Genomic DNA, 13,698 nt, shown 5'->3' with positions numbered 1-13,698 from the left:
ATTTATATTCAAGAAGTAAACATATTTTAAAAAATTCACAGCACAAAAAACTGTAGAAAATATTTTATTGAAACAGCTTTTCAATTAACAATGGAGCAAAGTACAACTTGACTCAAAGCTGTCCAACCAGCCTCAACTGCTAGTGAAACAACTCAAACATACAGGACAGGGTAGGACACTTGGGTCACATTTCTGCCAATGTGGCAAAAAAAAGAAAAAAAAGAGGAAAACAACACAAGAGACAGACACAAGCAGGCTCCCCCTTGTCCTGGGAGTTGGGGTGGCAGCCCTGGCCCCTGCTACAGATGGGATCCTGGAGGGCAGGCTGCCCAACACCAGTGTGGTGGGTAAAAGGGCCCCCATCCCAGCAGAGCAACACATTAATAAGAAAGGCCAACCTGTACCCTCTTCCTTCCCCTCACAAGGCCTGCCTCCAACAGAGCGAGGTGGCATTTTTACATTCACGCCATGGTCTCTCCTGCCCCCAGGGTCTTAGGACAGGGGCTCACAGTAGAAAGCACATTTTGGTCAGCCCAGGGGGCCCGGAAGTGAGGGAAAGGCTCTGTCTGAGAGGGCAGAACAGAAGCGGAGAGAATGGGGGCAGGAAGTCAAAGGGCCAATGAGTACCAGGCTACTAGGAAGATGCAGTTTTCAGCAGTGCTTGCAGGACGCTGGCATCCTGTGCCAGCCACTGCACACAGCTTTCCTAGGCCCGAGTCCACAGGCTGGGGAGCTACAGGGTTTTCACACATCTCACTCCCTGCAGAGGCAGCTGGATTCCCTTCTTCACCTTCTCCCTGCCTACTCTGGCCACCGGGGGTTTGTACGTGTGGGTGGGAGTCGACCTAGATTGACTTAGGCAGTCCAGATGGAAGGGCTCTGGCCTAGAGGCAGAGGACTGCCCAACTTGCAAGAGGAAGCCAAGGAGACCCAGGGGAGGAGGCATGGGGGCGGGGGTTTTTAGAGAAAAAACCCTGGAGGAGGCAAGAGCACAGACAGGCGCTCAGAAATCAAACCTGGTAACCAAGGCTCTGCAGACACTGGCCTGTGTGGCATTGATCTCGTGGTGGAGGAGGGAGGGAGGGAGGGAAGGATGACCAGAAAAGACTGGAGACCCTCTAATAAGCCAGGACACCCTTCCCACTACCAGGTCTGTCAACCAACTACCGATGGCCATCCTCTCACCTACCCACAGGCGAAGAATTAAGACCTAATAGTGATTTTTCCCAAACTAGGGCCTGGATGGGTAGGGAACCAGAAGGTGGGATTGGGGAATGGAACAATTTCAGTTTTAACCACAGAACTACTCCAGAAGAACTGGTGAGCTGTCCCTTCCTCCCCCTTCTCCACACCTCCAATCACAGGTGAGAGAAGAGGAACTTAAGCCTCTGAGGGCGGGGCCAACCCCTCCCCCAGCCCTTGGTGTTTAATAAATAGAGGTGGTAAGAGAAGGGGGCGGGGACGAGTGGGGAACTGGGAGGCAGGGGTTATAGTTCATCATTCTTCAAAGTTGGCTTCTGTCCTGTAGGCTGCTCCTTCTGTTCAGATTCTGGTGGGAGTTGGGGGAGAGCAAAGGAACAAAAGCAAGTGAGATGGAGGGAACGGGCCCAGTTCTGGGCAGGCATCTCCCCCCAGACCCTGCTAGGCTTCCCGGTACCCCCCATCTCCCACTCTGCCCTCACCTGCTGCGGGACCCCCTAACTCCAGAGGTTCAGAGTCTGCCGGTTCAGATCCTGCTTTCGGGAAGGAATGGGTTAGTGTCTGCAAAGGAAGGAAGGGGCTAACGGAGGGGATGGCAAACTTTTCCTGCAAAGAGCCAGATAGCAAATATTTTAGGATTTGTGAGCCACACTAGGTCTCTTTCCATATTTCGTTTTTGGAAATAACCTTCTAAGGCCGTTCACTGCTCACAGGCCGTCTGCAAAGAGGCTGTACCTGCAAGTTTGCCGACCCCTCAGCTAAGTGATGCCCGTATTCCCAATCAGTTTCCCCCAACTCACGAGTCTCTTGCTCAGGCTCTGAGATGGGCTTTGCATCTTCAGTCTGGCCTGGAGGGAAACCAGGAGGAAAATGTAGTCCCGGGAGGGAAAGCAAAGCTTCTTGCTGCCCAGTAGCACCTGGAACCAGGCACCCTGCCCTCACCTGCTGGAGGGATGACCTTGTCCCCCTGGTCACTGGCACTGGCATTGAGGGGAGGCTCTGCCCGGGTCCCATTCTTGTCCTTGGGCCGGGGCCGGGGCTTGGCAAACTTGGCCTTATTGAGCAGATACTGCACCTCTCGGTCCAGGGCCATCATCTTGGCCTCGATGTCTTTTGAGAGCAACACGGGCTTCTCTGTGGCAGGAAGCTTGGCCTGCTCGGCCACGGTTGCATTCTTCCAGGCCTGTGGGCGAGGACAGGCTCAGAGCCAGCCACGGACATGGCAGACGCCTCTGTCCCAGGTGAAATACACCCCCCAACAAACCACAGGCTCTTCCCCCAGACCCCAAATCACTGCTGCCCGTGGCCGTCAGCCCCAGAAGTAAGCAGACCCCTCAGAATGGCATTCGAGACTGTCCACATGGGAGTCCCAAACTACACGTTTCTGGCTTACATCCTATTACTATGGACTAACTACAGCTGAACCTCTTAATTATTTTCTCCTTCTCTCTCCACTTCTGAGCTCTGGCTCAAAAAAAAAAAACGTCCCCACATTCAAAACAGTTTCTGCTTCTCATGACAAGTCATTCTCCCCTCCCCAAACCCTGGCCCACCTTCTGCATCCAGCTCAAGTCCCAGCTCCTCAAAGCAGCTTTCTCTAACCTCACGGGGATGGGCTCTGTCGCTCGTCTGGTTGACGACTCATGGCTATGACTCTAGTCTGGGACTAATCCGACACGGCCTCAAACGCAACCATCTTCTGCCTTCCGGATTAGCTGTCAAGCCCGGACGCAGAGGCTGCCAGCTCTCCGTTTCTCCGTATCTCCCACACTGCCTAGGACAGCCCACCTCACCAGGTAAGTCTCCAGTTAAGTATTTACACGGGGATTACCCAGGTCTCGTTGATGACTTTCTCTAACGTTGTCATCTCCACCTCCGTGAAGATCTGGTCCATCTCTGGGATGAGCCGGGCTCCCCTGCAGCCAGAGAGGAGACCATCAGTCCAGGAGGGACAGGGCGGGACTGAATGAGGAAGAAAAGCGAAGGGGCCGCTCACGTGAGGAACATGCTGGAATGGTTGAGGAGGTTATCGAGGGCAGACAGCCGCTCGGGCCACTTCTTGCGCTCTTCCACCCGGAAAAACAAGCCTTGACACAGCTTCCTCAGCTCGGCCAGCTTCTCCTTCAACATCTGATGGATGTGGGGAAGGGAGAGGGCAGAGGGTTGAGGGGATGACATGTCAGCCCTAGAGCCAGCCCTGCATCCTCCGTTATAGCCTCGCACCCCAGCTCTCCTCCCTTTCCCATCCGGCCCGCCATGTCCTGGGAGGTCCCTCACCACTGTGGTGGCCCCAAAGCCCTCATCCTCCAGCCAGGTGGACGCGGCATGGAGTCTCCCAGAGATGTCCTCACGCTGCTCCTCGGTAGACACTTCCTGATACTCAGGCTGGTACAGCTTGTCCTGGGGAGGCGCACAAGAGCACAAGCATGCAGCAGGCCCTGGGGGCAAGGCTCATGGAGCAGGACCCCCTCCCTGCTCCCCAGCCCCACACACAGGGCCTGGGGCAGGTGTGCTTCCCACCCGACCAACCTGGGTCTCAAAGATGAATGCTTCCAAGCTGTTGGCTGCTTTTTCCCGTTCCTGCTTCTCTAAGTCCCGGAGCGTCAGGTCCTGGAGTCTGTGGACAGGGGCGGCAGGCATGAGGGGCTCCATTCCACACCCTGGGCACCCTCTGCACACTCGCAGCCTTTACTCACTTCTGGGCCGAGCGGGCCAGCTCATCCTGGCGCAAGTCAGGCAGGTCCAGGACTACCAGCTCCACCCCAATCTCCTCCACCATTCTCTGCTTCCGGGCCGGCTTCTGCTTCTTTTCTTCCTCCGGGGCTGGAGGGACACCCTCAGCCCCTGCCTCACCCTTCTCACTTGGCTTCTGGGGTGAAGAGACCAAGATGTCAGGGCAAGTGTTGGCCCTTCTACCCTCCACAGGCAGGGCTCTGGGGGCCAAGAAGCAAAGCAGGCACCTGTCCCATTAACCACTGGGTCCAGGCTGGCCTCACTCTGCCTAGAGCTCACCTGGGCCTCGGGCTTTTCCCCGTTGTCTTTCTCTGCGGCCTTTTCTCCCTCAGGGGCTGCATCCCCTTTAGGCTCAGGGGGTGGGGGTGGAGAGGTGTCTTCTGTTGGGGCCTCAGCTTCCTCCCTGGGCTCTGCTTGCTCTCCAGGCTCAGCCTTGCTCCCCTCAGCAGGCCCCTCCTCCTCCTCCTGGGAAATAATCACAGACACGCCCACCCACAATAGTCACTAGCAGAGCCTAGGGATCAGGACTGGCTCTGCTTTGAGGGGCTCACCGCCCATGACACAGCTTGGGGGAGACAAAGGACTGTATGGAAATTGGCAGCAGGCATCTGGACTGCAGCAGTCTAGCTGGACAAAGGAAAAGCGTTTGGAGATGAGGGTGGGCCTTGGAGCTCAAGCACAGGGACGGCTCAGAGTCCAGAGGAGGGTGTGGTGAACTCGGCCTGGGCTGAGAGGAGGGGTAGCTCTATCACATCCTAGGCAGCTGAGATGCCCACTCCAACCCCCTGTCCCTGCTGCCTCCGCCTGGTCCCACGCACCATCCTCCATGCTCCCTTGGCTCCATCCTGGCCTTACCTGGACAGTGTCAGTACCATTCTCTTTAGTATCTTGTGCGGCGCCACCTCCAAACAGGCTGGAGATGGTGTTGCCAAGTTCTAGAAAGAAGAAAAGCCAAAGACTTAAAGGGGACCACAGCATTGACTCCACCCCCAACCCCAGGGCATGGCCCACCCACCTCCCCGAAGTGCACACAAATACACCCTCTCACAGACACACACACACATACACGTGTGTGCACACTTATCTTACTGGTCAGAGTAGATTCCTCTTCTGGGCTGTCCTCCACCAGCGTCTCAAACACAGACTCCACCTGAAGACAGGGATCCGAGGTGAAGAAATGCACACGCTAAGCCACCTTTTCCCCACAAACACCCTGCCTGGCGGGTGACTGCTAGGCACATCCAAGTGACTTCCAGGTGTGCCAGCCTGTTCTCTCACCTGCCTCCTTCTACGGGCTCTTGGATGGAGTCACCGCCAGCCCTGTTGATTATGAGCCCTTTCAGGAGGGGACCGTAGCTCCTCCTCCGCCCACCCTCACACTTCTCCACTCAACCAAATGGGCCGTTACTGCCCCAGTATGTTCTAAAAGATATTAACCCCCAGAACCGTCCTTTAAAGACAGGTTTCTCAACCATGCTACAGATCCTGAAACTTATAACATCCACGAGCATTTACAGGCTCTGAGACGGCCCATACCAGGTCCCTGGTTAGCTTTGTTTAACCTAAGGTTTACCCAACTCCAGAACCCGTTTATCACGTTCTAATACCATGAGGAACTGCTCTGGAAAAGGCTGCTGGGGCCTGGGCCCCCGCCCTGCACACGGGGTCTCCTGCTCTCACCCTGTCGAGGCTGAGCACGCCACTCTCATCCAGGTTGAAATGAGCCTTGATACCCTTCGACTCATAGTCGGGATACTTCTTGAAGCTCTCACCCACACCTTTTAGCTTCACCGTGGTCAGATTCTGGGAGCCAAATACCCTGGGTGGGGAGGAGAGAGCCGTTAAGGGGAGCCCCCCCCCAGCTCTAGCCTACACAGCCTCCCAGCACGAGATGCGGGGCCCTCCCTGAGGACACCCTCAGGATGGAAGCTCCTCCCGGAGGAGAAGCTCAGCCCAACCCCAAGCCCACAGCCTGCTTCCCCTGTGTCCCCCTCAGACCCCAAGCCCTCCCTCCCTGGAGCCCTCCCCCTGCCCCACCCCCTCACCGAAGATCCTCAGGCCCCAGGAAGCCCAGGTCACCATAGTTGATGTGGAAGTTGAAGTCATGGTTGTAGCGGTTGAAGGTGATGACTTTGCGTTGAGGGTAGGGCCCCATCCGGCAGAAGAGGACGCGCTTATTGTGCTTCAGGCTGCGAACTCCAGGCTCCTCCTCCACTTCCCTCGTGAACTCCACCTACGCAGCAGGCAGAGGGGAGGTACGCTGGAGGAGCAGAGGAGGGTCTCGGGGAAGAAGGGCGGGGAACACCAATGGCAGGAAGACAGACGGACAGTCTAGAGGAGGCAGGGGAGACGGCCCTGGGAGAGGTAAAGGGAGCCTGTCACCTCATCAGACAGGCTTACTCACCAGGATGGGGTAGATGGCCGCGTCTCGGACAACAAACGGCTTCACCTTGAAGGCTTTGCTGAGCGCCGCTGCCTGGTACACAGCGCCCATGGCGGCGGCTTCATCGGCGTTGATGTTCTTGCCCAGCTCCTCCCTGTGAGCATCCCAAGCCTCAGCACCACCCACCTGCAGCTCCCAGCCTGGCCCCCGCCCCCCAGCCCTCCAGCCCCCCAGCCCCCCACACTCACTTGCCCACAGCCTTCAGCAGCACCTCCTGAACTTTGGGCACCCGAGTGGCCCCCCCCACTAGGATGACCTGCTCAATCTCATCCTGCAGGGGGAGAGAGAACGGGAGATGGATGGGTCAGCCCGAGTTAACCCTCCTCCTCAGCACCGACTCCTCCCTGATGTTCCCGCTCCCTCCTTCTTGCCACCTCATCACTTTCTATCCCACCTGCCTCCCCGCCATGCCCTCCTCGACGACCCCCTCACCAGCTTCATCTCGGCACTCTGCAGGGCCTGCTGCACGGGCCCAGGCACCCGCTCAAACAGGTCTGCACACAGCTCTTCAAACTCTGCCCGAGTCACCTTCGCCTTGAAATCCACGTCATCCATCAGGCCCTCGATCTGCGGGAGGATGAGGAGGGTCAGAGTTCTCACCCAGGTCCTGCTCTCTGAGTGAGCAGGTCAGACACCAAGGGAACAGGACTTTGGGAGGATGGAAGGAAGCACAGGAAGAAGGGATGGGCCACACCAGGCACAAGGAGTCTAGCTTGGGGTGGCGCGATCCTCCACCCTCTGGGTGGGGAGTATTTGCCCTCAAGCAGCACATGTGAGCACCTGGGCCATGTGATCGGCATTGGCGCTCAGGATGGTCTTGAGTCGATTGGCCTCACGCAGCAGCTTGGCCATAGCACGGGGGTTCTCCCGCACGTCCTTCGCTCTCTGGCCCTTGCGCTGCTCGTTGAAAATCCCGGCCAGGTGCTCACGCAGCCGGAGCTCCATCTCCAGGCCCCCCAGGGTGCGGTCAAACCTGTGCAGGAAAGGGAACAGGGAAAAGCATGAGGAACACACAGGGCTCCTTCATCTGCACAGAACCTGGCCTTCACCCACACGGTTGACACCTCACAGCGACAGGCATCTGCCCATTCATTCAACTGTACCTACTGGGCATCAAACTATGTATTTGTCTCTGGAGATGCAACTGTGAGAAGAAAAAGACAAGACAAGCCCCCTGTTGTCAAAGAGTTTATAATCCAGCAACCAGATAATCATATAAATGTGAAATTTTAACCAACCTATGTGTTATAACAGAGAGACAAACAACACCACTAAACACATATATGGAAAATTTCAGCTATTTAGGGAAGTCAGGAAAAGTTCTGTGAATAAGTGATGCTTGAGCTGAAACCTGAAGGATGAGTTGAGATTAACTAGGTGAAGAAGAAAGAACATTCTAGACAGAGGAAAAAGCATGCATAAAAACTGTGAGGTGAGAGAGAGTGCGGTGTGTAAGTTCCATGGAGCGCAAGGATGGCTGGAGCTCAAAGAGCAAGAGGTTCAGGGTCAGAGCCAAGCAGGAGGAGCCCGGGAGCACACAGGCACAGCCTCATAGGCCAAGGCAAAGGTTTGAAGCCACTGTAGGGTTTTTAAAGAAACGAGATACAGTCAGGTTGGCATTTTGAAAAGAACCCTCTGCCTGAGATGCAGAGAAAAGAACTGGAGGGAGGCCACACTGGCAGCGGGGAGATCTTCAATTCTGCAGGTAAGAGGCGATGGTGGTTTGAACTAGCATAGAAGCAGTAAAGATGGACAGGAAAGAATGGGTTCGTGAAATAAGATAACGCCAGTGATAAGTAAACTGGGAATAACAAGAACAAAAAAATAATTGAATCTGACACTCCACATATGGCCTATGGCCTTGTGGGTTTCCTCAGAAGCAGCTTGGGACGTTCCCTGCCCTTCAATCTTTCCAAACTGTCCTCCCCCAATTTCCATCTACCCCTTGCTCTTTGGGAGAGGTACCCTACGATGACTGATGCTTTAACCAGGAGAGCTTTCCTGCAGGGAGCAGGAAAGTGAGGCAGCTGCCCCTCTGAGAAGAAACCCCGGACCGGAGGGTATCTCAGCAAGCAGCCCTCGTCCCAGCACCCACTTACCCCACTCCCCGGATCTGCAGCTGTGGCTGCATCCCTGCATCCTTAGTCTTCACCGTCTGGTAGGTCACGATGGTGCACACAGTGCTGCCTGCGCCCATGTCATAGAACATGATATTCTGTAGAGACATCAAGGCCACTGTCACAGGAACCTTATTTAACTCCAGGGTGCCTGCCTCCCTGCCTGCAAGGGGCTGTACCAACTCTCAAGTGAAAGCCAAACAGCTCCAGAAGGGGCTGAGGGCTGTTGCCTCATTTTGTCAAGGGCCAGCCACGGAAACAAGATGCAAAATGAGCCAAATGGCCTCCATCATCAGACTCGGCCACCCTGCAAGTCTGGTCAGCAGTTCCTCCCTGGCTCACCTGGGCAGTGCTGTTGATATCTTTCCGGCGGAAGACACCATAGCTGAGGGCAGTGGCAGTGTTGTCGTTGATGAGCTGAAGCACTTTGAGGCCAGCCATGCGCGCAGCCTGCAGCACAGCTCGGCGCTCAGCCTGATTGAAGAAGGCTGGCACGGTGATCACTGCATCCTTGATGGGCTGCTCTACAGGGGACAACAGAACAGAGTTCCCACCAGCTTCAGACCTTAGAGGAGGGTTTCCCAGTCTCAGCACAATTGATATTTTGGGCCAGATAATTCTCTCTCTTTTTTTCTTGGTGGCACTGTGCGGCATGCAGGACCTTAGTTCCCCTGCCAGGGATCAAACCCGTGCCCCCTGCAGTAGAAGCATGGAGTCTTAACGACTGGACTGCCAGGGAAGTCTCTGGGCCAGATAATTCTTTGGTTTGGGGGGCGGGCCTGTGCCGTCTAGGATGTCTGGCAGCACCCCTGGCTTCTACTTGGTAGATGCCAGTAGCAGTAGCTCCCCAGTTGTGACAACCAAAAATGTCATCAGACGTTGCCAAATATTCCCTGGGAGGCAAAACTACCTCTATTTGAGTCCCTAGGGAACCTGGCTACCACTGGCCCCATCTTGGCCGCTCACCTGCAAAATCTTCAGCCAGAGAACGGGAGTAATTGAGAAGCATGCTGAGGACCTCCTCAGGTGAGAACTGCAGCTGCCTGGGGGAAGGAAGCAGTTAGAGGCAAGGAAAGCCAGGCATCGAGGCAAGGACAATGGTGAGCACATGCCAATGGGGACCCCATCAGGCCCACTGAGCCCACCCTGCCCAGCAGGGCACTCACGGGCTGATTTGGAAGTACACAGTCTGCCTCTGTGGGTCGAAGCCCAGCTCATGCTCGGGGAAACGAGCTCTGTAAAGGGCCACGTGGGGGTTATTCTCCTGCTTCCCCAGGAGGTTCTGGAAGTATCGCAGTGTAGCCTTTGGATTCTTGATGGCCTGAGAGGAGGTAAAGGAGAAGCAGAGTATTAGGCTCCCAAGCTGGCCATCACCTACCTCCTACCTCAGAGATCGATCAGGGAACAGACTCTGAGGTCTGTTACCTCCTCTCCTCTGCCCACTGCTTCTGGGAAGGGGGCGGGCTACTAGCTCACCATGCTTGCTGCACTGTCTCCAAAGAATCTTTCATTTTCTTTCAGGGTCACAGTCACTGGGGTTTTCCTCCGGGATTCCCTGTGGAAAAGAGACAATGGGACCAGGTGTCTATGGCAGGGTGTGTTCTCAGGAGCCTCAACACCGCACATACAATCAATCGTGCAGACACCAAAGTCTGCCGAGGGCACTACGAAGAACACACTGTGCCTTGGGGCGCAGACTCCCTTTCCCCACCCGACCCTGCGGCCGCCCTCACTTGTTCAAGACAATCTCCATGGGCACTCCAGGCTTGACAATGGCCACCTTCATTGACTCACTGCCCAGGTCCACAGACATCACTGCCAGCATGTCTGAAGGGGAAACAGATTGTCAATTAGCCCCTCTTCCCCCACTTCCTGAGGCCCCGCTAATCAAAGCACACTGCTTTCCATGGAGAAAGTAAGACAGCAATGGACAAAGAAAAAGGTCTGGGTCTGGCAACCTAAGAGTCCAGAGTTTCCCACCACCAGCTTCTTTCTGTCTTCCCACCACGTATCATCCAACATTCACTCATTTATATTTCTTTCGATGCCTCTTTTGGGGTACACACCACTCAGTGCCAACAGGTCTGCCAAGAGCACTGCCATCAAGGCCCAACAGGCTAGCCTCCTCGGCCTCTGCCTCCTGACGGTGGCTGCCATTGTGTCTCTGGGGGAGGAGAAAAACAACACTTGTAACTGGATGCCCTCAGTGAAGGAGGCAGAACCTCATCCAGAACAGAGAAGCTTTAAGATTCATACCTACTCGCTCCTCACCCAGGGCAGAGCAGTCTACATCCCCTCCCCTCCCTCCCAATGAGAACCAAGCACTCTCAGCATCCTCAGAAGTGCCCACACAAAGGCCCAGGTGAAACAGCAGAGATCCTGGCCGCCAGCCACCACATCCCTAAATAAACTAACAGGACAGGAGAAAGGAGACCAGGGCCTTCCGTCCACAGCATAGGCAGCAACTGGCGCACCCCAGCACTGCCCCTGCTGTCAGACACCTGGGGTGCGGCCAGGGATCCCCGCCCAGGACTCAACTACCTTCCTACACCTGGAGCTCCCCTGCTGGCGGAGAAAGCCGGGCCGGACCTGGACGGGAACTGAGAGATGGTGACGTTGGGCGAGGCTGGGGTGGAAGAAGGGCCTGTCTCATCGTCAGCATCCCTTCGGGTTGTCCCGCCCGCTCCCCTTCTCCATCCCATACCAGGCCCCGCTGCCTACTCAGACGCTGTGCCTGGAACGGTAAGGTTCCGCACCGTTGGGTACAGAGTACCCCGAGTTCACCTAAGCCTCACCAGCCGAAGACGGCGGCTCTCACTCCCGGAAATGGGTTCCGGCCCACCCCTAAGACGTGGGGGCGCCCCGGGGACCGAGATGCAGGGCCAAGCGCACCGGCGTTCTTGCGGCCCTCACTCCCACTACCGACCCGCCCCCGGAGCTAGCACGCTGCCTCCTCCAGGAGGGGTGGCCGGTCCCCATCGCCATCCCCACCCTCGCTACCTCTTGCCTCCGCTCCTGTGGTCCCAGCTGTGGGACAAACGCGGCGGCCGATGGACCCACGAGGCCAGCAGCGCGCCCCTCAAGCCCGCGCCCTTCACAACTCCCCTCGGTTTGCAAACTGTTACATTAGCCACCAACCTCCCGGCGGCGTCTAGCGAACCAGCCGGCCCCGGACGCGGCGTGCGCTCATTGGAGCCTCCGGCGCCCGGCCCTGCGCCGTGGGCCCGGCCCCGCCCCCAGCCGCCGCGGCGCGCGTTCCCATTGGGCCACGTCCTAGGCCCGCCCCCCTCCTCTGTCTCCAGCCGCTCCCGGGGAGGCAGCGGAGGGGCCAGTCAACCAGTTGGAGGAAAACCGCCGATGCTGGCCGTGGATTGGACCACGTCACGCGGCCCAGCGTCAGTCCCGGTGCGCTCGCGGGACTTTTCCGGCCGCGGCGCTGGATGTTTGACTCCCCGGGTCGGGAGTGACCGGTCCCTAGAGCGAGTCGGCGCACGGGCGGTCTCGCGCTTGGGCGGTCTCGCGCTCGGCCCTATTCTTCTGGTCATCTGGGAGCTCCGGCCGAGAAGCAGGAAAGATCGGCATCCCCTCCGCAGCCACGCGGAAGAGGCGCTCGCTTGTTGGTCGGTATTCGCTTTGGCTGGAAATCAGAGAATGCGCTTCTGGCTCAGTCCATCTCAACCCCCCTTTGTTTCTTTGCGGAAACTAAAGCCACTAAAGGAGAGATATTCGCTGATGGGTCGGAGATAACGCTTGTGTTCGTGGCAGAAGTTGGCCTGGACTCTTTAATTTGTATGAGAAGGAATATTCCAAACTGCAAATCGCTACACACAAGAGACGCTTTTAATATTTGTGAAGCTGTAATTGGTTAAGCACAGATGCACCACCTCCTGTTTGTCCTCCATTAAAGCTTGTGCACTTTACTTTTTTTCTGAATTAAAGAACCTCGGGCAGGTATTGGCGCTCCTCACTTTCCTCTCTGTACTTAGCAGTCCCATAGAAATATGCACGGTCCTTAAAGCACTTCCTTTTCCCAGTTTTACTGAGATGAGCGCACTTTTCTTAAACGTGGTTATCAGTCGCCTTTCTCACGAAATCGACGCCTGGCCTTGCTTCACAGAAGGTTCTCGTGAAGGCCTTGGCTATGACAGCCAGGGCTTGGTTAAGGAACTCTTATCTGTTCCTTTACCTACATTTTTTTTTTTTTTTGCGGTACGTGGGCCTCTCACTGCTGTGGCCTCTCCCGTTGCGGAGCACAGGCTCCGGATGCGCAGGCTCAGCGGCCATGGCTCACGGGCCCAGCCGCTCCGCGGCATGTGGGATCTTCCCGGACGGGGCACGAACCCGTGTCCCCTGCATCGGCAGGCGGACTCTCAACCACTGCACCACCAGGGAAGCCCTCCCTACATTTTTTATGAGGCTTAGGGAGAGTCTGGTGTCTATGCTTAGAAGATAAACCTACTGACAGTACCAGGGAAAGGTCTATTTTCCTTCCCTTTAACAGTTCAGTGTTCAGGTAGCAGAGAAATTGGTAGAAATAGAAATTTGCTTAAAACGGTTTAATTACACAAATAATACACAAATGTAATTTTTTTTTTTTTAAGGCAACGCTGTGTAGCATGCAGGATTTTAGTTCCCCAACCAGGGACAGAACCCGCGCCCCCTGTATTGGGAGCACAAAGTCTTAACCACTGGAGCACCATACACAAATGTAATCTTGAAAAAAGTTCCAATATTCTAGATAAAGCTAAATCCCTTTGATAATATCCACAACCTTACTCTGTCTGAGGTATCTGCTGTTATCAGATGTGTAATATTCCAGGCCTTTTCCTCTGTATTTACATATATGTGTTTTGAAACATGTAGCTGTTGTCTTTTTCTAAATGATAAAATGTTACACAATTAGATTGTTTGCAACTTGCTCTCTTGTTTTTCTTTTTGGTAACTAACAATAAATCATGGAGCATTTTCCATACCAGTACATAAAGATTCACCTTGTTTACTGCTATAGAACATTCCATAGCATGGGGGTTGTTTAGCCATACTGATGAACATAGAAGTTGTCATTTCAGTTCCACAGAGAAAGATTTTGTTTCTCAGTAACTGACTCTACTTTTCACCAGCTATCCAGTAGGGTAGATTCTTTCCATCCCTTTCAGAGTATGCATTTTAACATTTATTGGCCCTCTGTCGTCTGAAAGCATTGTG

General features: G+C 55.4%; 1 protein-coding gene across 4 annotated transcripts; it reads right to left on the bottom strand.

The window, feature by feature from the left end:
* Positions 1–51: 51 nt before the first annotated feature.
* On the bottom strand, positions 52–11,716 carry HYOU1 (hypoxia up-regulated 1). Of its 4 annotated transcripts, XM_033861952.2 has the most exons (27): positions 11,494–11,625; positions 11,035–11,119; positions 10,560–10,657; positions 10,227–10,320; positions 9,970–10,048; positions 9,660–9,814; positions 9,460–9,536; positions 8,836–9,017; positions 8,476–8,591; positions 7,157–7,349; positions 6,809–6,943; positions 6,565–6,647; positions 6,338–6,470; positions 5,979–6,166; positions 5,614–5,752; positions 5,023–5,083; positions 4,789–4,868; positions 4,213–4,398; positions 3,897–4,069; positions 3,730–3,817; positions 3,478–3,600; positions 3,197–3,330; positions 3,032–3,116; positions 2,143–2,383; positions 2,001–2,048; positions 1,683–1,733; positions 52–1,549 (listed from the first exon to the last, which is right to left on the bottom strand). In XM_033861952.2, the coding sequence occupies exons 3-27, from the start codon at positions 10,648–10,650 to the stop codon at positions 1,488–1,490; spliced, it is 2,997 nt and encodes a 998-aa protein (XP_033717843.1). In that variant the 5' UTR covers positions 10,651–10,657; positions 11,035–11,119; positions 11,494–11,625; the 3' UTR covers positions 52–1,487. The 4 variants fall into 4 exon arrangements, with proteins under 4 accessions (XP_033717843.1, XP_033717844.1, XP_033717845.1 ...); XM_033861953.2 differs by lacking the exons at positions 11,035–11,119; positions 11,494–11,625 and adding an exon at positions 11,632–11,716; XM_033861954.2 differs by lacking the exon at positions 11,035–11,119 and having other exon boundaries at positions 3,897–4,066; positions 11,494–11,627.
* Positions 11,717–13,698: the final 1,982 nt, after the last annotated feature.

Source organism: Tursiops truncatus, chromosome 8, assembly GCF_011762595.2.
Source record: "Tursiops truncatus isolate mTurTru1 chromosome 8, mTurTru1.mat.Y, whole genome shotgun sequence".
NCBI classification, from domain to species: domain Eukaryota; kingdom Metazoa; phylum Chordata; class Mammalia; order Artiodactyla; family Delphinidae; genus Tursiops; species Tursiops truncatus.
The sequence above is the reverse complement of the archived record's forward strand: the minus strand, read 5'-3'. Positions and strand labels throughout refer to the sequence as shown.